At 40.6% G+C, this 24,857-nt stretch overlaps 1 protein-coding gene across 1 annotated transcript; it reads left to right on the forward strand.

Moving 5' to 3' along the window:
* Positions 1-26: 26 nt before the first annotated feature.
* On the forward strand, positions 27-19,717 carry msantd4 (Myb/SANT-like DNA-binding domain containing 4 with coiled-coils). The gene is made up of 3 exons (XM_067451346.1): positions 27-166; positions 1,353-1,947; positions 16,687-19,717. Exons 2-3 carry the CDS (start codon positions 1,468-1,470, stop codon positions 17,437-17,439), a joined length of 1,233 nt encoding a protein of 410 aa, XP_067307447.1. The 5' UTR covers positions 27-166; positions 1,353-1,467; the 3' UTR covers positions 17,440-19,717.
* Positions 19,718-24,857: the final 5,140 nt, after the last annotated feature.

Raw genomic sequence — 24,857 nt, forward strand, 5'->3', positions numbered from 1 at the left:
ACAGTCAGCGTCTCACTTGATTGGCTGTCGGAAAGGGGCGGAGACGCTTATTGACCAATGGCGCAGGAGAGTCGTGCGTTGTCGGAAGTGTTCGGCTCAGTTCGGCAACGTTGTGGAGGCGGAGCTAGACGCGTGTGGATGTAGTGGATGATGCTTTTCTCCACCGGTGAGTGTTTGAATAAATAATCAAATAACCGTAACCGTATTGTGTGGTGTGTATTATGGCGTTTATTTAATATAAATAGCCATATGTGTGCGAAACATCCTAGTATAGGTGCCTGTAGAGGCCGTTTCTGGCGACATGTTTGTAATTGAACTGCAAAAACAACCGCCGTACTGATGTGTTTATGTTTGATATAAATTATGTTTAATTAACATACTGATAAGCACACAGTATATGGATACACCCGACAAACTATACCCTTGTAACCACATTGTCCACCAAAAACACCATAGTTACTACAGTTATTCACTTACAAAAAAGTACTGTGGTTGTACTATGGTATCGGATGGTAATATCAAGGTACTGCATGGCTACCGTATTCAGTTATCATGTTATTTACATGCTATTCGTTGCTTAGAAGAATGCAGTGGTAATACAATGATATATTTGCAAAAACATATTGTACCATGGTGATTTTTTTGTTGTTGGGTTGTTACGTTGTAAATTCTTGTTCAAACTTTATTTTCAACGGCTCTGATTTGAACAAGATATACTGTAACTATGTTTATATATATATATATATATATATATATATATATATATATATATATATATATATATATATATATATATATATATATATATATACACAGTTCAGCAACGCATTAAATTGATCAAATTTAAATGGATTGTTTAAACTTTCATTCATCAAAGAAACCTAAAAAAAAGCATCACAGGTTCCACAAAAATATGAAATGACTGTTTTGAAACTATCAATAATAATATTTTTTCTTGTGCATCAAATCCTCATTTTAGAATGATTTATAAAGGATCGTGTGACAATGAAGACTGGAGTAAAGATTTAACACAGAAATAAATTATATTTGAATATATATTCACATATAATTTTGCATTGTAATTTCACATTTTTTTCAGTTTTATTGCATTTTTTTAATCAAATAAGTGCCGCCTTATTAGAGAGCACAAGATAATTATTTCTGAAACAATAAAAAAACTCACTGACCCCACATTTTTATATCTCTCTTTATTAATACAGTATAAATCTGGTTTTATATATCATTGTTTTTTGTGCACAGAAAATAATGTAAAGTTCTGTTTGATTCCTTCAGACATTACTGATATTTATTGCATGCAAATAAACCCTTATGTGTTTGTTTGTTTGTTGTAGGAGATCTGTGTTAGACACCTGCACTGATGTGTGTCAACATGAACTTGAAAATGTGTCTGGATTGACAGAAATCTTTCAGCATCCAGCCATATCTCCGCATCCGATCACCTCCAGCATGGACTTCCTGCAGATGAAGCACCTGAAGAGGAAGAGGAAGAGTAACTACAGCGTGAAGGAAACTCAAACTCTCATCCGCGAGATCCACAAGCGACGTGAGATTTTGTTCTCCCGGCAGCAGAACATGGCCATAAATGAGCTGAAGCGGCGTGCGTGGGAAGAGGTCGCGGACAGCGTCAATGCTTTGGGTGAGGGTGAGCTGCGCACGGCGGCCGAGGTCAAGCGGCGTTATTTGGACTGGCGCGCCCTCATGAAGCGAAAGCAGCTTCAGGCCGAGTTGGCGTCGGGGTTGAAGCAGGAATTTGAATCTTCGTCTCCCGATAATGAAGCGTCTCTGGGTGGTGGTGACCAGTCGCTGGACCTCAGTGGGTTTTCTAAAGACTCGTCGTGCGACTGGCAGGACCTGCCGGACCTCGGGGAGCCCAGCACACACACACCTGGGGTCAAAATGGAGGACGATGAGGCCAGCAGTTACAGGGTATGTACTGGGCACAGATACACACTTTTTCAAATTCAGCCCAATGCTTTCTTCAGATGGTCCTCTACTTCGATTCAAGTAATCCTCACACCATGGTGGTCAAAAGTCATCAAGTTTTTTAGTTACACCAAATGGTTCATTTTGGGGTCCGTTCAAATGTTTGGGTTTAGGACTTCTTTTTTTAAACGAAATTCATATTTTTATTCAGCAAAATGCATTAATTTGGCCAAAATTGACAGTAAAGACATTCATAATGTTACAAAAGATTTCCATTTCCAATAAATACTGTTCTTTTGAACTTTCTTTTTATCAAATAATCCTTTAAAATCTATCACAGTTTACACAAAAATTGTTTTCAACACTGTAATAATAGTCATAAATGTTTCCTTAGCAGCAAATGAGCATATTAGAATAATTTCTGAGGGAGAGAATGAGATTTCTTTAAAAAATAAAATAAAAAAAACATTAAAAATCTTACTGGCTTTTGGCTGCCAACGTCCGAGGATTAGGCTTTGGATTTCATGGCATTAGTGAGGCATAATTGGCAATATTATTGTATATTGACATGATATTTGTCTTTGCTAAATAATGAGCAAATACATCATAAACCAGCTTCAAAACTGTGTTTATGCCTTACCCTAAATCACTATGGTAAGCCTATAATAACTATTTATATTTTAGAGTTGTTAGTTATTACTTTCGTCATTTGTCTGTGTTTATGGCATATCCCTAAAAGAAGGATAGAAGGTCAGGTTACTACGATGTATATGCAGGGGAAGTAGCTTGAAGCCACAACAACTGATCCTCGAACCCGAAAAGAGTTTGCAAGTAAGAAGGGAAAGAACAACACCTGTAATAAACCATGAATAAACATCACACATGGGTTTCATAAGAAAAAAAATGTGAGTGGGTTCTCCCATAGAAAAATTGTCATTGTCATGAGTAGATGTAATTTACATAAAGTACAAATAGCCCACCGTGTTTACCAAATGTCTGGTCCAGACAAAATTATAGAAGACGCCACAGGGCTCCACATTTCCACATTAATGCTTGCGTGCTTGTTCGGGACAAGTGGATTTTTTGAAGGGGCAAGTGAAATTAACTAACCCTAACCCAACTGGACAAGTAGCTTGATTAAAACGTCAATAACAAAAAATAACTAGGGAATCACCAAAAACGTGAGAATGATTCTGCATTCATTTACTTTAAGTGGAGATTGATAGCGAATAATAATATAATATATAATGTACTGACTGTAACCAGGTTGCGTTTTTGAGGCTCGTGCAGCCTCTTGAGAAGAAATGGAAACAAATGAGTGCAGCTCAAAGAAACTCAGTAACATACTGCGGTAAAAATATCAAAATATCAAAATATGGGGTTTTTAATATAAAATACGATACAGTTAAGCAACATCCCGTGACCAAGAATGGTTGATACCGTTACGATTGATAATGAGATGACACTAATTTCATATGACAGCTCAATAAACAAGTAATTCATATTAAGTCACTTACATTTTAGATGTAATATTGACTGTTTTTGTTCTTTTTCAGCAGCAAAAATAGTTCCAAGATCACAGAAAAACCATAGCACATCTCACAGCAACACTCAACCGTGTTTCATTACTGAAAGAATAAGGGTTTTGAACAAATCAGTTGAGACAATGGCCTATTCATAAACATCTGCCTCATTCCTGAACGAATCAGCCGTTTGAAGGAATCGTTTGAAATAATGACTTAATGACACACTCATTAAGACGGTCACCTGCCGCCACCTACTGGCAAAAGGATTATTCTTTCCAACATTTCTTATTTGAAAATTATAAAAAAAATATTTAAAACAATCTCATAAAATTATTTAATGCCATTGTAATTTTTCAGTGTAAATTATTTAATTTGATCGGTAACAACCCTAAAGGGTCTTCTTATTCTAATTTAATATATGCTTCATGCTTCAAAGACTGAAAAGGCTTAATGTCGAGCCCTGCACCAAATTATTTATAGTGTATATAATAGTGTAGAGAAAAGGCACATTAGCAGAAATTTTTGACGCAAATCAACCAGAGGTCCAAATCCGCATTTTGCCGAAAGCGCTCTACTCCCTTTGCCCATCACATATCAGCAACATATCATACAACAGCGGGTGTTTACACTGAATCTCACAACAGCCAATCACAGCAGTGGGTGTTTACACTGAATCTCACAACAGCCAATCACAGCAGTGGGTGTTTACACTGAATCTCACAGCAGCCAATCACAGCAGTGGGTGTTTACACTGAATCTCACAGCAGCCAATCACAGCAGTGGGTGTTTACACTGAATCTCACAGCAGCCAATAACAGCAGTGGGTGTTTACACTGAATCTCACAGCAGCCAATCACAGCAGTGGGTGTTTACACTGAATCTCACAACAGCCAATCACAGCAGTGGGTGTTTACACTGAATCTCACAGCAGCCAATCACAGCAGTGGGTGTTTACACTGAAGTCTCACAGCAGCCAATAACAGCAGTGGGTGTTTACACTGAAGTCTCACAGCAGCCAATCACAGCAGTGGGTGTTTACACTGAAGTCTCACAGCAGCCAATCACAGCAGTGGGTGTTTACACTGAATCTCACAGCAGCCAATCACAGCAGTGGGTGTTTACACTGAAGTCTCACAGCAGCCAATAACAGCAGTGGGTGTTTACACTGAAGTCTCACAGCAGCCAATCACAGCAGTGGGTGTTTACACTGAATCTCACAGCAGCCAATCACAGCAGTGGGTGTTTACACTGAAGTCTCACAGCAGCCAATCACAGCAGTGGGTGTTTACACTGAAGTCTCACAGCAGCCAATCACAGCAGTGGGTGTTTACACTGAAGTCTCACAGCAGCCAATCACAGCAGTGGGTGTTTACACTGAAGTCTCACAGCAGCCAATCACAGCAGTGGGTGTTTACACTGAAGTCTCACAGCAGCCAATCACAGCAGTGGGTGTTTACACTGAAGTCTCACAGCAGCCAATCACAGCAGTGGGTGTTTACACTGAAGTCTCACAGCAGCCAATCACAGCAGTGGGTGTTTACACTGAATCTCACAGCAGCCAATCACAGCAGTGGGTGTTTACACTGAAGTCTCACATAGGGCTGGACGATATGGCCAAAATTTATATCACAATATATTTCTTAATTTCGGTCGATACGATATAATTTCGATATCGATATGAACTATATAAAAGCTTTAGAAAAACTACCAAGAACTGCCACAAAGGATGTCTGTACCTACAAACTTCTGAAAAATTAATTTGCGAAGTCTATCAAACCTCCTCCTATAAAACTATATAATATTTTAGAAATAAAAACGGTACAAATAAATTAATGTTCACCTTTTATTTGCAGATTTATTTGCATTTAAGTCAAATAAACATAAGACTCTCACTTCGCAGACGCAGTTTATTGAGCATTTTCTTTTAAGTTTTAAATTTCAGTGAAGAACGATTCATAGCGCTATATTCTCCTTTAATGCAAAACTATAGACCTTTATCTACTGATGCACAAAAAATAAATAAAAGACTCAATTCAGTGGCCTATTTGTGCTCTGTTTGAGATGAGTGCACGCTGCTTTTTGCAAGGCTTTAAACTCGAGCAAATGATAAATTTTCGTGAAGCCATGTCTGACCGTCTTTCACAAGCTTTGAAAGGTAATTTAAACGAGAATGAACGCATTGGTGTTAATACATGACATTGTGTGCAAATGTGGAAAGTATTAAAACAAATGTGCCACTTGCCTCTTACACACTTGGCATCGTATTGTTAGACATTAGATTGATTCATCTATGTCGATGTATTGTTACACCCCTAGTCGGCACCTCTCCGGCACATTTTGCAGCACACTGAAACCTGAAGTTTAATATCAGATCTTAAGCCACATTCGCAGTGTTATCTAAGGACCTCTGGTGATTTGTAATAATTGCAGAGAATGTCTGTGATCTTAATCCCGTGCGAATCGGCCATGTCTGTAATTTGTATAGTAAAAATTCCCCCGCAAATTACCTACCATATTTCGCCGAACACCGAGGTCCTGTGATAACATTAGTCCCGTGCGAATCGGCATCTCTGTAATATGGTCAGGATTAGGCGGATTGTATATACTTTTTGCAAGCTTTTTTTCTTCCTGTGAGCATTTCTATCTTTATCTTTCACGAAGAATAAAGTCTGCATTCATAATGCGCACCGTTAATTCCCGTGCAGCCGCGCCCACACGGATTATACTTTCACTTTAGAATGAGTATCAATTTGAGAGTAATCTGATTGAATGGTGTGTTTAATATTAACATCAATAGCCTACTGTTCTTAATGAAAAACAGAACAGTACAGTACAATGACAAGCTTGTTTAAATAGCCACTTTTGCATTTGAAACTGAATCTTCCGTCGTATATTGTGAGCTTCTCACTCGTGATAAATGAAATCTGATTTCTGCCGCTGGTCTGAGCTCAGTTCATGGCGTCTGTTCGCTAACTGAACGAAATTATATTTATTTATTAGGCTACTGTAAAATAATCAAAACGATATCGATGCTTGTTTATGATTTCATACAGATATCTATAACGAAGTCTATCATATCCGGGAGAAGTCAGTAAATTCAAGTAAAATCACAGGCTTGCTTATCCCGTGCGAATGCGCCACGCAAAACTCAGATGTGGAGGAGTCATTTCTAAATCACAGAGGTCTTTAATACTAATCCCGTGTGAATAGTGCTGTAGATAGCCGAACCACTTCCACGCCACTAAAGAAAGTTAGTCTTTCTCCTTACTTGTGGAAGCTCGTCCAGTCACATTTGTATTAGTCAGGGAAACTCTTTTTGTAGCTAAAACTTGCCGCGTTGGATCTATCAGTCTACTACTGCTGCGCACTGGCTGCATGTCTCGTGGTGTACGTCATCGCGCTAGCCAATCGTGTTCTGCTCTTTCTGACGGCTGCGCCCTGAACGTCAGTCAGTGAGGAATGCTGTAATGTATATCGAAATATCGGAAATGTGTTTAAAAATCATATCACCGTTATTGAAAAAAAATATATCGCGATATATATTGATATTGAATTATTGTCCAGCCCTAGTATTGCGGCGTATATACTCCAAAATTAATCCAAACGCCGCGGCAGGCTAAGACATGTGGGTTAACACTGAAGACGCGTCACGCCGACCCATTGCACAGAATGTTAAGTCTTTATTGCACAAGGAACAAACACTTACTTGATAGATGTTCTTCATATATCACACAAGTATACCTGAGACAGTGCATTCACAAGATGTTGATGAGGACGGGGACGGTGACGTTCAACAGAAAGTTTCTCCCCATGCTCACCCTGCCGCCATGATCCAAACCCATTTTTCCCGTGCACAGGTGAGCACACACACTAATAAAGACACCACGCCCCCAGTGCCACCCACAGTAACCAATGACGTCAATTAGCACATGCACACACAACTGCATAGAAAAAGAGGAAATATTATAAAAGAAATCAGACCCAATGTATGGCTCCTACATTCCGGCCCCAAATTATTCATGGTAATAATTAACCACCATCATCCCGTGGGAGACAGACACCAGTCAACATACCAAGTGAACTAGGTGAACTACTAGTCTTTTAAAAGACATTCAATGTCCAACAATGTCAATAATGTAATGAACACTATATCCAAAGGTCTTCACTGCCCCTCTGCTTCCTGCAGAAGGCAGACTTTGGTTATCGGCCTGTCCAGATAGCTGGTTCTAGTTTTAATCCGTACACGTCGCACAAACCCATTCTTGTCCGGAACAGTATCCACAATTCTTCCTGTAATCCAAGCATTTCGAGGTGCCATATCATCCACCAACACCACAAGATCTCCTGGAACAAAGTTTCTTTTGGCAGTATTCCACTTCTGACGCTCCTGAAGTCCAGGAAGATACTCTTTTACCCAGCGCTTCCAGAACAAATCTGACATATACTGCACTTGTTTCCAACGACGACGCCCGTAAACATCCTCCTTCTCGAACAATCCTGGTGGCAACAACGGCTGCGATTTAAGCAGAAGTAAATGGTTCGGGGTTAATGCCTCCAAGTCTTGAGGATCAGTCGATGCTTTCGTTATTGGACGGCTGTTAACAATCGATTCGGCCTCACAAAACACTGTCACCAAGCTCTCTTCATCCAGGGTCTGAGTTTTCAAAATGGAATTTAGTACTTTACGAACTGACCGAATTAATCTCTCCCAAGCACCTCCATGGTGTGATGCTGCTGGGGGATTAAAAACCCATTTCACATTCTTTCGTAACAGCATATCATTTACAAGGTTCTGGTTCAGATTCTCAATGGCTTCCCTCAATTCACGCTCGGCGCCCACAAAGTTAGTACCATTATCCGAGCGGATTTCCAGGACTTGACCACGTCTCGCCACAAACCTTCTAAAACCGTTGATGAAGGATTCCGTTTCCAAAGATGAAAGAACTTCAAGGTGAATGGCTCGTATCGCCAAACAGGTAAAAATGAGCCCATACCTCTTGACCATGACTCTCCCACGTTTAACCTCAAACGGTCCGAAACAATCCAAACCAACTCGACTAAAAGGAGGCTCATCAGGGGTTATTCTATTGTGAGGAAGGTCAGCCATTTTCTGACGTCCAGGTGAAGCAGACAACCTACGGCAGATGATGCACCTAGCCAAAACCTTTCTGATGGCAGCACAGGCACCAGGAATCCAATACTTTTGGCGCAGATGAGAAAGCATATGGTTTCGTCCACCATGACCTGTTTCTTCATGAACATGACGGAGAACAAGACTGGAGACATGTTGATCCTTAGCCAGTATAACCGGATGTTTTGCTTCGACTGGCATGGCTGCTCTACTAAGACGTCCTCCGACCCTAACAAGACCACCATCCAGGATCGGGTTAAGCTTGTAGAGGTGACTTGTCCTCCTTACACACTCTCCTTTCTTCAAGTTAGCCAGCTCTTCCGGAAACATTATTTTTTGACAAAAACTGATAATATCTAATTCTGCTGCAACCATATCCTCCATAGACAGAACACCCTTTGGTACTCGAACCTTGACATCTTCCATCTGGACCTGTAACACCTTCTCCAACTCCTCAGCACCTATGTCAGATTCAGAAAGGGTTTCTACAAGCAGCTTTCGATGTCGCGCCAGAGAGAGAAGCAAAGTCTTAAACTTGAGAAACCAACCAACAGCCCTTTTAAGACGAAGCCAAGAGGAAAAATAACCAATGAGCTTCTCCATAGGACTGACCTGCTCAACTTGAGAAGCGCTTACTATCACGACCTTGACCTCCGGATCTTCAACAAGATGGTATTCCAAGGTCTCAGAATTTTCGGGCCACTTGCTCTCAGGCTCATGGAGAAAGTCCGGACCACAGAGCCATACACCAGTCTTCAACAATGACTGAACTTTAACACCTCTAGAGGCTAGATCCGCAGGGTTGGTTGACGTATTTACGTACCTCCACTGAGATATGTTAGACATCTTCAATATTTCAGACACTCTGTTTGCTACAAAGATTTTAAACCTGGATGTCTTATTTTTGATGTATTTTAGAACAGAAGTGCTGTCTGTCCAAAAGACTGACTCTTGGAGGTCCATTTGCAGCTCTTTCCGCCACAACTTGTCCATCCTGCTAGCTATCACCGCAGCAGTCAGCTCCATACGGGGAATCGTGACAAGTTTAAGGGGAGCTACCCGTGCCTTTCCCATTACAAATGCAGTGTGTGTTTGCCCACTATCATGATGGATCAACAGATAAGTCACCGTTCCAAATCCTTCCTCACTCGCATCCGCAAAGTGGTGAAGTTGAGCAGAAACAAGATTACCACAGTCCACAGGTTTTAAACACCTACTGACTTTCCAATTTTCAAGATAACGAAGGTCTTCCAGCCAAGCCATCCAAGCTTCAACGACAGAAGAGGGCAAAGGATCGTCCCATCCCAAACGTCTCCTGCAAAGGTCTTGGAGGATTTTCTTGGCGGACAAAACAACAGGTGCCAAAAACCCAAGAGGGTCGTAAATTGAACTAATCACTGACAACATTCCTCTTCTTGTGAAAGGGTGGTTTCTGAGGGTGATTTTGAACTTAAACGAATCAGATTGAACACACCACTGTACCCCCAAAACACACTCTACAGGCAAAGCATCGCAATCCAAATCCAGATCTTTCACCTCTTTGGCTCGTTCCTCCTGAGGAATAGTAGCGAGGACGATGCGTCTATTACTGGTCCATTTAGTGAGCTTAAAGCCACCTTCAGCACACAAAGCCCTAAGCTCTCGACATAGCAACACTGCTTCCTCTTCAGAGCCAACCGATACCAAACAATCGTCAACATAGAAATGATGCAAGATGGTGTTAACAGCCATGGGACTGAAACGCTTTTGATTATCTTCAGCACACTTCCTCAAGGCGAAACAGGCACAACTAGGAGAGGAAGTAGCACCAAACAGATGTGCCGTCATTCTGTACTCCACTAGCTCCTGACTGCAATCTCCATCGGGCCACCACAAAAATCTCAACAAGTCAGAGTCTTCCGCCGGCACCCTGACCTGATGAAACATGGCCTCAATATCTGCCATGAGCACCACAGATTCTTTGCGGAATCTTGTGAGGACTCCCACCAACAAGTTTGTGAGGTCTGGCCCTTGAAGAAGTTGTGAGTTCAATGACGTACCCTGAAATGTGACCCCACAATCAAAAACTACCCGCAGTTTTTTCTTTTTAGAATGATATACCCCATAATGGGGTATATACCACACCCTTCCATCACAACGAGCCAACTGTTCTGTTGGAACTCTCTCTGCATAGCCATTAGCCAGCATCCCAGAAATGAATGTGATGTAATCAGAGTGAAAAGATGGATCTTTACTCAACCGCCTTTTGAGACTCAATGCACGTAGTTCTGCAACTGTCTTATTGTTTGGCATTTTGAGGTATTTTTGTCTTACCGGCAAACCAATACAATAATGACCGTTAACAAGCTTTGCAGACTCTGAGACAGACTCGATGAAGCACTTATCCTCCCTTGACAGACCAGATTGTTCATCCTGTGGATTTTCAGGGAAGTCCACCTTCAGTTGCTTCTCCCAAAGCTTGTCAAGCCTCGCCACCGAGATCCGATTGACTGTGATGTCAGGCTGCAAACACTGATCATTAATCTGACAATCTCCTCGAAGCGGGCCGTTCACTGTCCAACCCAGGATGGTCTTAATCGCATAAGGGCCCCCATTCACTGCACGAACCACCTCCCACGGCTCCAAGGCTTGAGGAACATTAGTGCCGATCAGAAGGTCCACCTCAGCATCGATCACTGGTATTTTTATGTGTCTCAAATGTTGCCACCTTTGAAGATCTTTTAAGCAGGGAATATTACCTCGATGAACAGGCATACTTCTTTGCGTAAAAATCTCTGGCAGGCCACAAAAGTTGTCTGAATCCAGCCCAGCGACTTCCAAGTCCGACAACTTGTAACTGTCCACCACTTTCTCTTGTCCCATAGTTCTAAGGAGAATTCCCAGCTTCTTTCCTGTAAGATTTAGACGGTTCATGAGTCGCTCTGTACAAAATGAGGCAGTGCTCCCAGGATCCAAAAACGCATACGTGACCAAGATCTCTTGCCCCCTTTTGGATTTTACCTGAACGGGCAAAATAGAGAGAGTACAGTCCTGCTTACCGGCCCCAGTTAAACCACTAGACTGAACAGACACCACAGCACCTTCCTCAGCCGTTTCCAAGCCAACAGTCGAACTCTTTTGTTTTGCTTTAGGATAAATATGCAGCAACGTAGGGTGCCTATAATTACATATTTTGCACATCAGACGTTTTCTGCAGTCTTTACTCATGTGCCCAATGCACAGACATCCAAAGCACATACGGTTCTCCTTCAAAAAGGACATTTTTTCATCCTGTGTCCTTTTATCTAAAAGAAGACAAACATCAAAAGAATGTCCAGCTCCACAAAACAAACAAACCTTCACTGGTGAGTTCTTTTCCCTTCTGTTTCCAGATTCCACCTTCCCTACAACAGGTGCTACAGCTGTGGCAAAACTACTGCCTCTAACCTTTGAAGTCTGAGATTTTACCATTTTGGATTCCCTTCTTCCTGTTACAGGTGCATCTTGTATATTACCAAAAAGTGGATCACTTGCTAACTTGACTTGCCTCTCAATAAACTCCACAATGTCCGGAAATGCAGCTCTACGGAAAAACTTCTCCTGAATATCACAGGCCACACTTCTCCATCGATCTCGCAGCTTATACGGCAGCTTTTTCACAATAGTTTGCATATTTGCAGGCACATTCAGGTCACTTACGCCGACTCCCATAGAGTTGCAACATTCCCGCAACAATAGAGCATAAGCCTGTAGAGCTTGGATATCTTCAGCTTTAACCATCGGCCATAAAAGCACCTTATCCATATAGGCAGATGATATTTTGAATGGATCGCCAAAATGCTCCTGAAGTAGTGACTTAGCCTTAATGTATCCCTGGGATGGAGGCAGATGCTGACAACTTCGGATCAAATCCCTAGGCTGACCTTTCGTATACTGCTCAAGGTAATACAAACAGTCCTCATGACTTTGCGTTCTCCCTTCGATATTATGTTCAAATCCCCTTACAAACGTTTGATACTGCAGCGGATCTCCGTCGAAAACTTGCAGGTCTCGCTTAGGTAAGAGAAAAAGCGATTGTTGTCCAACCAATAAAGACGTAATTTGATTTTGCTTTTCCAAAACTGTGAGAAAACGCTGATCAGGATTACTCACTATTACAGGTGCAGCTCCATACTGGGAGGGAGTAACTGATGGACGAAAAGCACCTTCTGTCGGAGTGGGCAGACCAGCTCCATTTACAGCAACCGCGGGAAGAGTACGCAGATTGGACGGACCAGCCCTAGTCACAGCCACTGCGGGCAGAGCATGCTTGATTTGTGTCTTGGGCCTCACAGAAGCACCACCTTTAAACAAAGCTTCCCCTGCAACCCCTGCAGCTGGTGGTTGGGTATTGAACTTAGGCACAAATGTTGCAGCGTCATGGCTTAACTCTTTTCTTTTCTTTTTCAAATAGGAATTCATCCCATCTGATAGAACGGAAAAACGAGAGACACGAGATCCTTCTGAAGTCTTAAACACACTTACTTTGGCCATAGATGCTGCCAGCTCCATGTCCAGATCCAATTCCTCCTTCTTTCTCCTCAACAGCTCCTGCTGTTCCTCCAGTGCATGCTTTTGACTCAGCAACTTCTGACGAGCCAAAAGAGCAGCCATTTCAGCCTCAGCCCTTAATCTGGATGATGATATAGTGGACATAGATTTACTCATAACTGTACTACATTTCTTCGATCTCACTGACACATTGGAAACACTATCACTTGGCATAATGTCATCAACAACATTTGCCTCACTGTCATTAGAGACAATAGGTCCTAAACATGGAACAACAACACCCTCTGCCGGTGCATCTAATGCCTCCAGCAACCATTTATTCGTCTCATCCACAAAGGCAATTTTATGCTCTGTAACACTTTCAAACCAAGCATTTTGTTTTTCTTGTTCTTCAGGTGGGATCATAGGAACTACAGTACCATGAAGATGACATGCTTCTTCAAACAAGTTCGATATATTCTCAAGACATGACTGAATTTTCTCAGCATTCCCAGCACTTTGCATTAAGTCCTTAATGTCTCTTATTACACTTTTAATCTTTCTTACTTTTACTTGTCGCTCTTCTTGAAGCCTTTCCACTTTGTGTTCAAAAGCCTTGGGTGTAAGGGTTATTTGTCTCTTATTTAATTCTTTTACCACATCCAACCTGGTATCCTTAGACTCCATCTTTCATCTACATAATCCAATAATCACCAAAAAATATCTGATAATGACATTAAACAGCGCGCCCTTTAATAGCTTATGTTTCCACATGAAAAAGATACTATACGTTGTCTTTTATTCCCTCTAAATTATCCACAGAGGCTAAGCTAAACTCAACCCTAGTCTTCTGTGCATACTAGCGGTGGGTATTTATGTACCTACATACCGATAGTCTCGAACCAGACTGACCGTCTTAGAACCAGAACTACGGCGGCACTCCCAAGCACAATGCTTCACCCGCTTGACGCACGAACAAAAAGACTACAAAAGGTCCCAAAAACAAACAAATCAGTACAATCACCTTATGCGAAAGTACTGCTAAACCTAGCAGGGAATACAAGCATTTATTGACAACCAATCCACGAACGTTTATAAATGTAATGTAGCTTTCAATAGAGGCGACTACCGTAACCAAAAGAGCGTCATCGCGGCAAATTTATGAATGAATGGGCTTCTACACACGTCCAATGCGCGTTCGCGTCTATCTTTTACAACTTTGAAAGCGCCCACAAACATCAAATGTCGTCCCGACAATACGATTGAATCCACGTTTCAACAAAGATTTCTGTTGACTAAATATTGCGGCGTATATACTCCAAAATTAATCCAAACGCCGCGGCAGGCTAAGACATGTGGGTTAACACTGAAGACGCGTCACGCCGACCCATTGCACAGAATGTTAAGTCTTTATTGCACAAGGAACAAACACTTACTTGATAGATGTTCTTCATATATCACACAAGTATACCTGAGACAGTGCATTCACAAGATGTTGATGAGGACGGTGACGGTGACGTTCAACAGAAAGTTTCTCCCCATGCTCACCCTGCCGCCATGATCCAAACCCATTTTTCCCGTGCACAGGTGAGCACACACACTAATAAAGACACCACGCCCCCAGTGCCACCCACAGTAACCAATGACGTCAATTAGCACATGCACACACAACTGCATAGAAAAAGAGGAAATATTATAAAAGAAATCAGACCCAATGTATGGCTCCTACACCTAGTCTCACAGCAGCCAATAACAGCAGTGGGTGTTTACACTGAATCTCACAGCAGCCAATCACAGCAGTGGGTGTTTACACTGAATCTCACAGCAGCCAATCACAGCAGTGGGTGTTTACACTGAAGTCTCACAGCAGCCAATAACAGCAGTGGGTGTTTACACTGAAGTCTCACAGCAGACACACCCCTTCACACAGTGCATTAAAATCAGAGGCTAAAATCAGGGTAGGAAAAATTCCATTTATTTCTAAATTATTACATTTTTGATGTAAAAATCAAACTTACATTATAAGTTCACCCCAGGAAAAATAAAGGAATGCAGTTCATGACCCCTTTAAATTAAAATACCATTTGACTAAAAGCTACCCTTTAAACTTTTCCCCCCCTCTAAACTAGGGCTGTCACTTTTGTTAAAAAAAAAAAAAAAATCCTGTTCAATTTTTGAGACATAAGTGTTCATTGAATTGATTCTAAAATCGATTTTAAATTATGTTTTCATTTTTAACACTAAATATACGCCAATCCCCAGACAACTAACGGGCTTTAGGATGAAAGAAAGGAGGGAGCTTGGGAAGCACAAGTCAGCAATATTTCTGATGATTTATTGGCGTGAAGTTTCGTGCACAATGACAAACAGGAGTGCAACATTCTGGGTGAAAAAACATTAAGCTGAGTGGACTGCCATAACATCAGAGAAAAACATTAGCTACAGGCTTTAATATGGCTGTGTTTATGATTATAAATGCCAAAAACAACAAAAAAATCGCCTACGTAGGCGATTGTAGCCTATGAAAAGAGGTTGAAAATAAAACTTAAAAATTCACTTGCCTACATTGGATGTGACGTTCGTGTTAATTTGTACTGCTTCGAAAGCAGAGGTGGACAAAGTACACAACTTCATTACTTGAGTAACAGTAAAAGTACTACTGGTCAAATATTACTCCGTTATAAGTGAAAGTTGTAAAAACAGATTTTTACTCAAGTAAAAGTACAGAAGTATTTGTTTTCAAAAGTACTTAAGTATTAAAGTAAATTTCCTTTTTTATGCCAATGCATTATTTTATTATTGTTGTATAAATGCACATTATGCCATCATGGTTTAAGCCAGTCAGTGACGCTCCATCTGACATACTAGCATACGACTAACTTAAACTCATTTAAATACTTGTAGAAAAGTTACAAAGCTCTTTATAAAGCTGCTGTCACTTTAAGGCCGAATGCACGGATCCAATACACTGATACACATCTGATATTCTCCCAACTTTCCTCTTCTCTTTCTCCCAGATGTTTATATTTTTAATATTTTATAAGACATGCACCAAGTGTATGCCAACTAAACTAATCTTGATTTTTTTTTTTTAACTGAAACATACTTTCAAAGTATGGCTATGGGTGCACACACACTTGTTCCTAAGAACAGTCTTCTTCCACTTTGCTACGAACTGATCAGTGTTCAAAAAAAGTTGGGAAAATGTGTATGACCCTATAAGAGTGATTCCTGACAGACTGTCTGAAACAACAACACCAAAAAAACTTTTAAAATTGGAAAAAAATAATTCTCCGACTTGCAGAACTGCAACAGAAACAACTTTCGACCTTGATAGAAATGTAGCGGAGTAAAAAGTACGATATTTGTCTTTCAAATGTAGTGAAGTTAAAGTAAAAGTATCCAGAAAAAATAATACTCCAGTAAAGTACAGATACTCAAAAAGTGTACTTAAGTACAGTACTCAAGTAAATGTACTTAGTTACTGTCCACCTCTGTTCGAAAGTGACAGCCCTACTTTAAACTTATCCTTTTATTACTGCTGACTTTTGGTTTCTATTTGTAATTTGTCCTTAGTTGGAAGCGGAGGTTGGGGAAGGTGGGGATGGTGAGGAGGATGATGACGACTGTTTTCCCTCCATCCTCCCTGATATGGAGCGTGAGGGCCGAGTTCCTGAGGTCTTCGCTCACATCGATGAATTCGGCGTGCTGAGCTCCACTAAGCCCACGGCTGCAGGCCGAGACCTGGGGCTCGGAGTTGGTGGCATGACGGGGATGGGCGTAGCTGGATTGGGCCTTTCCGGAGGGGAGAACACAAGTCTTTTGGTGGCGTTGGAGAGGCAGAGATTGGACCTGGAGAAACACCGCCTACAGGTGGAGTCTGAACGGCTGCAGGTGGAAAAAGAGCGCCTCCTGGTGGAGAAGGAGAGGTTGCGGCAGGGCGAGGTGGAAAAAGAAAGGTTGCAGCTGGAGAAGGAACGTCTGCAGGTGGAGCGAGAACGGTTGAGACTGGTCTTGCAACAAAACGCGCCACTCCAGCAGAGCCCCGCCCCCTCGACCTCTGTAGCCACGCCCACAACGTCGTCCTCTGCCCCCTCGTCATCCTCATTGGACGGAGAAAAGGACAGGAAGCTGGTTTGGCCAATGGCGGTGGATTTGGAAGCAGAGAAGCTGAAGTTAGAGAAAGAGCGCCTCCTGCTGGAGAAAGAGAGACTGCAGTTCTTCAAGTTTGAGTCGGGCAGATTGCAGATTGAGAAAGAGCGCCTGCAGGTGGAGAAAGAGAGGCTGCAGCTTCATAAAGATGGACAACAGATGGTGCTGCACTCGTGAAACACCATAGATAGAGTTCGGTTGGGAAAAAATCATTGTTTCCATAGCTGGCCATTCATTTCTGAAAGGAAAAACTAAACTTTACCAGACATTTAAAAAAAAAAATAAGCAGAAAGAAGTCAAGCAGTTAGGGTTGCAAAGGGGCTCAGCATTTCTGATGCATTTCCAGAAAATTTCCAAAAGTTTCCGAAAATTTCCAAAAATTCCTGGAAAGTTTCTGGAAACTTTGCAACCCTAGCATGAATGAATGGAAGCATAAATGCAATCAAAAAGATGGTAAGAGGACTCGATTCTGAACATGCGCAGCAGTACCATATTTAATATACATAAGTAAATATGAAATATGATAAGTAAATTACCTCATTTCACAATAAAACAAAGGAAAGCTGTGATTCCATATCATCTAGTTGTTGAATTGCTCTAAGATTGGACTAAGTAATGAAATGACTAAAACTGAATTAAGAATAAGTTCTACTATATAGAATTTTTTTAAATGTAAAAATAATGAAAAGGACAAAAGCAAATAACAAAATTACGGAAACCTAAACTGAAATGAAAACTGAACATATAAAAGCTAATAATAAAAAAAAGTCACCTTTTTTCAAAATGTACTCCATAATGTACTTAATAGTAAAATTCCATCACATTTAATAAAATAATTATGAATTATGAGTAATATGATGAATTTTAATGAGTTAAAAAAATTAGCTTGAAACCTTTTGTATACATTTTAAAGGGGTGGTTGGATGCGATTTGACTTTTTTAACTTTAGTTAGTGTGTAATGTCGCTGCTTGAGCATAAACAGTATCTGCAAAGTTCCAGCGCTAAAAGTTCAATGCAAACGGAGATATTGTCTTTTAAAGTTACGGCAGTTTATTGCCTACAAAAACGGCCGGTTTGGACTACAACGAGCTTCTTCCTGGTTTGGTGACATCATAAACCCTCGCTAGTCTCCGCAGATATAAGAAAAATATGGCGACAATATAAGAAAAATATGGCGTTTAAAAAAAAAAAAAAAAAAAGAAGTATTAGGACATATTATACTGCGGCCCATAAACACAACCAAGCCTAGAAAAAAACAAACAGGAACTACCCCTTTAAATTAATCATGAATCACATAATTTAGAATTCATAATATGTAAGGATTATTCAATAGACTAGATGTAAACCCAGCCTGATCTGCCGGTGATTTGATTTCGCCCGGCAGCTCAGTCTGGAAACCTGTACATTAATTTCTACTGCTGCGGTTCCACTTTTGCGGGAACCAATCACAGACTGGCTTATCCAGCTGGCGCGCTATTGGCAGGTTTAAAACGATGACAGATAGAGAAGCGATGGGTCGTTGCCTGTTGATCACGCCTCTTGTGGTCTGATTGGTTAAAGTTTACTATTTATTGAAATGCGTAAATCTTGAAACAAATGCTTTTTTTTGGTGCTTTATTTGAAGTGCAAAAACCAACTCTGTTCTAAAAAAAATAAAAATAATAAGTAGCCAAAATGTACTGTATATTTCTCTAGTTTTCTCCCTACAGAAATGAATGGTCATCTATAGTAAACCGGATTTATAGATGCGCCTCCGGTGTGTGACACTTGTTTCTGACTGTATCTATAGATCAGGTCGGCCCACACGATTGCCTTCTGCTCATGCAAAACAACTCGTGAGACGGTTTTATGCTTGAGTATTGTGTGTATTGATATCTTGTAGACATTTATGCAGAAGTATCCGAATGCAGATACTTCTCATGAACTTTTTACAAGATGTTGTGTACGTTGTTACCATACTGTGTTTAATGTACAGAGTATAACAGAGAGCTTAAAAAATAGCTGGATTGTATAAGGGCTCTTATGTATTCACACTACAGGATGGATGGGGACCAAATCTGGGGCCTCGTTTATCTGAAATCATTGTAAATGTGAATGTATGGTGATGTCCAAATTGTTCTTATTAATGATTTATACGTTCGTATGCACAGAGGCCAAAGTGGTTTCACTTTCAGATCATGATCAAACACAGATAAATGTGTTCGCAAAACTACAGGTGCTCAGACTGTTCGCTTATTCACACTCACAAACGTGAATGTGGACAGTCAAAGAAAAATCTCAGATTTTAATTCATAGTCAAGAGGAAAAAATAAGACAAAACTGTTAATGTTGTTTTCGTTCTTGGTGTGAACGGGCCTTTAAGATCATACCTTTTCAAAAAAAAATCTTTTGATTTTAAGGTGAAACATGACTTGTTCTTCCCAGGTTTCGTGAGATAAAGGCCTGTAATGTGAATTGTAGTCTGTTTTTGTGTGTGTGTGTGTGTGTGTGTGTGTAGTTGTTTTCAGGCCCTGATGACCCCTGAAGTTCAGCTTCTGATTGCTTGTTGGTTTTGTCTGTTTCTGTGGTTGTGGAATTCCTGCCACATTCACGTTTATGCGTCATATCCAATCGACTCGCATTGCATCGAAGGTACGTTTTTCTTGTTTCCGTACAGTTTCGCAATCATTTATTCTTTCATCCGAGAGCATGCGGTTCTTAGGCCTGTTTCACACGTCTCAAATAAGTAGCGCACATTTATTTTGGCAAGTAGTGCTTCAAATCTTCACATTTTACACTGAACTTCAGCAGAAAATCTAGTGAAAATTATATAGTGTGAACCTATTGATCAGCATATCAGCAGTTTAATTTCTAAAAAGGAAACATGCGGATAATAATGGAAGCTTGTATAGAATAAGAAGAAAGCATTTTTAAAGATAATTGCGACTTTTTATCTCATATTTCAGCTTTTTTTTCTTTTATATCTTGTGTGGTGGTGGTAAAGAGCTTTGAGTACCCAGAAAAGTGTGATATAAAAGTAACTAATTATTATTATTATATCTTGCAATTCTGACTTTATAACTCTCTGTGACATTGTTTCACGCAATGCTGAGTCAGAATTGCAAGATGTAAACTCAAAATTGCGAGAAAAATGTCAGAATTGTTGAGATGAAAATATAACTTACCTTTTTTTTTATTTCTTCAGTGGCAGAAACGAGCTTCCATAGATGATGAATAAAGTGCAGAAACATGTAAAGTTCCTCTTTTTTTTATTATTATTATTATTATAAATATGTCCACATGCAATGAAATACAAAAAAATGCAGTAAATTGGACTGAATCCACATGATTTAAAGGGATAGTTCATGCAAAGATTATCGTTCTGTCATTTACTCACCTTACCCTATTCCAAAACTTCATGACTTTCATCTGTGTATCACAAAATAAGATATTTTGGGTGAGGATATGATGCATTTTCATTTTGGGTGAACTGTCTCTTTAAGATGTGTGTATCTCCACATCAGGTTTGGGTTTCATCCTGCACTTCCTAATTACTCCCCCCTAATTTAATCATTTATGGGGTGTTAGTAAAGGAAACTCTCCATAGTAATGAGTTTATTTGTGTCGAGTTGTTCTGAGCAGACGCGGGTGTGTGAAACGGGCCGCACGGTACAGTTCAGCTTCTCTCTGCATTTCTAAAGAAGTGGAAAACCAAAGCTGTTTGGTGCCATCGTGTTTATTGTTGTCTTTGAAGCCGTTTAATATGTTTTCATACTCAGATGAAGGTGGGGTGTTTTTAAGACTAAAGGTTTTATGGATGTTTAGTTTTTGTGAGCTGGTGCTGTTAGTGTTGATGGACTCAGAAAGGTGTGTTTTATTGTACTGTACGTGCAATATGTAAATGGTGTGTGTGTGTGTGTGTGTGTGTGTGTGTGTGTGTGTGTGTGTGTGTGTGTGTGTGTGTGTGTGTGTGTGTGTGTGTGTGTGTGTGTGTGTGTGTGTGTGTGTGTGTGTGTGTGTGTGTGTGTGTGTGTGTGTTTAACTGTATGTCCAGATGTGGAAAAGCACAAAAATAAATCAAATTTAAAGCATTTAATGAACCCAGTTTTCTTTTTCCTGTTGACACAGCAAACCGTAGAGCTCTAAACTTGTTAAATTTCAATAAATGCTCTATGAAACATTTTCATAGTACAATGTCAATAAATGTTCTCATTTCAAAACATCAAGGAAAAGTGGCTTATATTGAATACATTCTTTGAGAAACGTTCTGTTTAATAATAGAGGACCTATTAACGCTCTTTTCATGAGTCTTGATGTTGTTTTTGTGCTCTACTAGAACAGCTTTTGATGCTTCAATGTTCATAAAAAATGCCTTATTTTCCTCATATTCTCCATTGTCGCCGCTCGTCTCTTCCCAGTCTGTCAGTAACGCTCTGTTTAGTTCCTGTCTCTATGAAGCCCCTCCTTCTGAAAAGCACTGTGCTCTGATTGGTCGGCAAGAGGAGCGTGTTGTGATTGGTTAAGTTCTTCCAGCGTGTTTGGGAAACGCCCCACCTCTTACCATAAGGCCGTGTGTCCACCAAAGCGTTTTTATCCAGCTGAAAACGCCTCGCTGCGAGCGCTTGAGAGCGTTTTGGCAGGCCGTGGGTTTTTTTCTTCAGTTGAGACTCTGCTTGACTTCATCAAAGTCTGCCAATGTGTTACTTATTTCACAGGTAGTTTGTTTTTGTATTGATTATATAAAATTGCAGATACAATGTAAAGTATTTGCTCTGGCTCTTGTTTTAAATCATTTTGTTCCGTTATTATTGCTTGTTGTCATCTGTTGACATTGTACACGCAGAATGTGGTGGTTGGTCTGTGTTGTATTTGTCCCGCCTCTCCTCTGCTGTGATTGGATGGCTGGTTGAAAAGTGACAGTGATGAGCGCTGCGTTTTACTCCAAGTTGAACATTCTTCAACTCTGTGCGACCAGTAAAAAAATGCCAAACGCTCAGCGCTTGAACGTGAAATAATCGCTCAGCGCCTTGTTGCGCTCCAGGGTGTTTTAAAAACGTGGCTTTCCCATTGAAAACAATTGAAAACGCCAGCCATCTGGGTGAAAAAAACGGTTTGGTGGACACACGGCCTAACTGCCAGTTTTAACCAAGTGGTCACCTCCCCCTGTTTCTGTTGAAGCCAGTACGGAAGTGACTTAAACTGCAATTCATCGACTGGCCACTAGGGACAGGCTCCAGAAGGGAACATAATCTCATTGAGCCCCATGTTAAAATGTCCAACTTTACAACAGACAAAAAACATGTTTACAGCCTGGTACAAATTGTGTTTTTGGTCTATACGGCTAATTTTGACCTTCATGACAACTCTGAGGGGGGTGAATGTTTTTATAACTCATTCGTTTACGTTATATAAAGCCTTAAAGTTCTGCATAATTAAGAGTGTGGTTACTTTGAGTGACAGGTGGATAGCCATTTATCCGCCGTCTGTTAGTCATCGCGTAACCTAAGCTCCGCCCACTTACTCACGCAACACTTAACTCCCTTTATTCTGCGTATTAATTATTTAAATGAGGAATATTGTGACGTGTTCATTCCCGGAAGAAACTCAAGACTACAATGAAGGCGTTTCAGGGATTCAGAAACAGACACTGATATAGGGAAGAACTGGAGCTTTTCAGAGCTTTTTCATGCTCAAACTGCAACATTTACACACTAAAATAAGACGAAGATGGAAAATGTGCTGGAAACAAGCTTCTGTAGTGTCTCTCATAGAAATATTTATGGGAAGAGGGAATATTCTTGGTCAGATCTGTAAATACGTTTCCTGCTCTGATATCAGCATGATTCAGCTCTCATTTCTAGTATTTGAAGCTCACAGATGTCTGTATTTCTAACAAATGTGTTTGTGTAAGTCCACATAAAGCCCATGGGATTGGACGCGAGCAGTCTGGGAGAAAGAGACGAGCTCAAAACACAAGCGTCTGATGATGTGGGAAGGATTGGAAATCTCCAGAGAAAACCGTATTCCCCCCCGATGAAAGGAAGCCTCAGATGTGTCTCTGTCTGTGAGTGAGAATGAGCGAGATCTGGCTGTCAGATTCCTCCCTGTCTTTCTTTAATACCATCTGAAGGTCTATTGTGTTTTATAAAGTCTGGATTATACCTCAGTCTGCTGACAGTCGACAGGGTCATTTCTTCTGGTTCTTCGCTCTTCTTTTTATGATCCAGGGTTCTTGAGTTTGTGTATCATACTGTAGATGTTGCATCTGGTCTCCCTTCTGGGAAAAAGGGGTTTCTAGGGCTCTGTTTACACCTGATATTAAGATGCGTTTTGGTCGATCGTATCACTAGTAGACGAGGGACACACATTCCCATTTACACCTGGGGCCTGTACCATGATGCTAGTTTATCAAACTCAGGGTTTCAGGATTAGTTTCGAGCTGACAAAACCAAACTTATCTATTCAGGCTTAGTTGGTCCTATGATGCTGATCATCAGCTTTCTGTCAACTCAGGCTTGGATCCTGAGTTTAGGAGTTTAGCTGTGACATCAGCAGTGAACAGCCAATCACACGCTGTGACATTAGCAGTGAACAGCGAATCACACGCTGTGACATCAGCAGTGAACAGCCAATCACACGCTGTGACATCAGCAGTGAACAGCCAATCACACGCTGTGGATCAGTGAAACTGATGCTGCGTCCCAATTCGCCTACTTATACTACGTCCTAAAAGTATGTACTCTTTTTGTGAAGAAAAGGTATATACTTTTGAGTGTGTAGCAGAAAAGTATGCAAGCTTCGGGACACACTACTACGTCATCTTTAACGGACTGCCGCTTAGTTACGAGCATCCCGTCACCGTTTATCTGCCCTGTCAATCATCACACAGTTCAAATCCTCCACATTCAGATTAATCTCCTGCCGTATCGGAGAGAACTGGAGCCGCACGTTGATCTGGAGTGTGTGGGTCTTTAATGCAGAGACTCTCCTCGTGTGTTTGCAGTTTAAATATAATGATGCATTTAAAAGTTAACAGCCAAACTTGTCATTACAAAAGTTCACAATGCTGCTGCAGGTGAAATATAATGTGGACAACACTGAATAAATATATTTTTGTCAGGTTAAATATTGATAGTTGGTCACTCAAACCTTTATCTAAACTGCTCTACTTAACCGTCGGACTCGCATATCCGTCATGTTTGTAGTTTTTAACACTTTTTATCCACATTTGTAGTTCTAATCGAATCCTCGTCCAACTCGCAATGGGTTGTGGGTAATATCAGCCGTTAGAGTCAGCGCCGATCCGCACTTCGAATTCTGACCGGAAACAGTAAACCATCCGGGAATCTTTGGTATACTCTTTTCAACACACTACCATTTTTGAGACATACTAATTCTATTTTTGAATACTATTAAGGATGGATAGCATGCGAATTGGGACGTAGGGTGAGATTCACTTCTCGCGAGAGAAGCAGCGAGATTAATTTCTCTCTTCTGCAGAATATTTAATGATTGAAAAATATTAAGAATTTAAACAAATTTACAAAGCAAGAAGAAAAGAGATTTCTATGAAAGAGGAAAACTTTGTTTTTTCATAACAGTTTTTATTATACAG

The sequence above is a fragment of the Pseudorasbora parva genome, chromosome 8, assembly GCF_024679245.1.
Source record: "Pseudorasbora parva isolate DD20220531a chromosome 8, ASM2467924v1, whole genome shotgun sequence".
Lineage (NCBI taxonomy): Eukaryota > Metazoa > Chordata > Actinopteri > Cypriniformes > Gobionidae > Pseudorasbora > Pseudorasbora parva.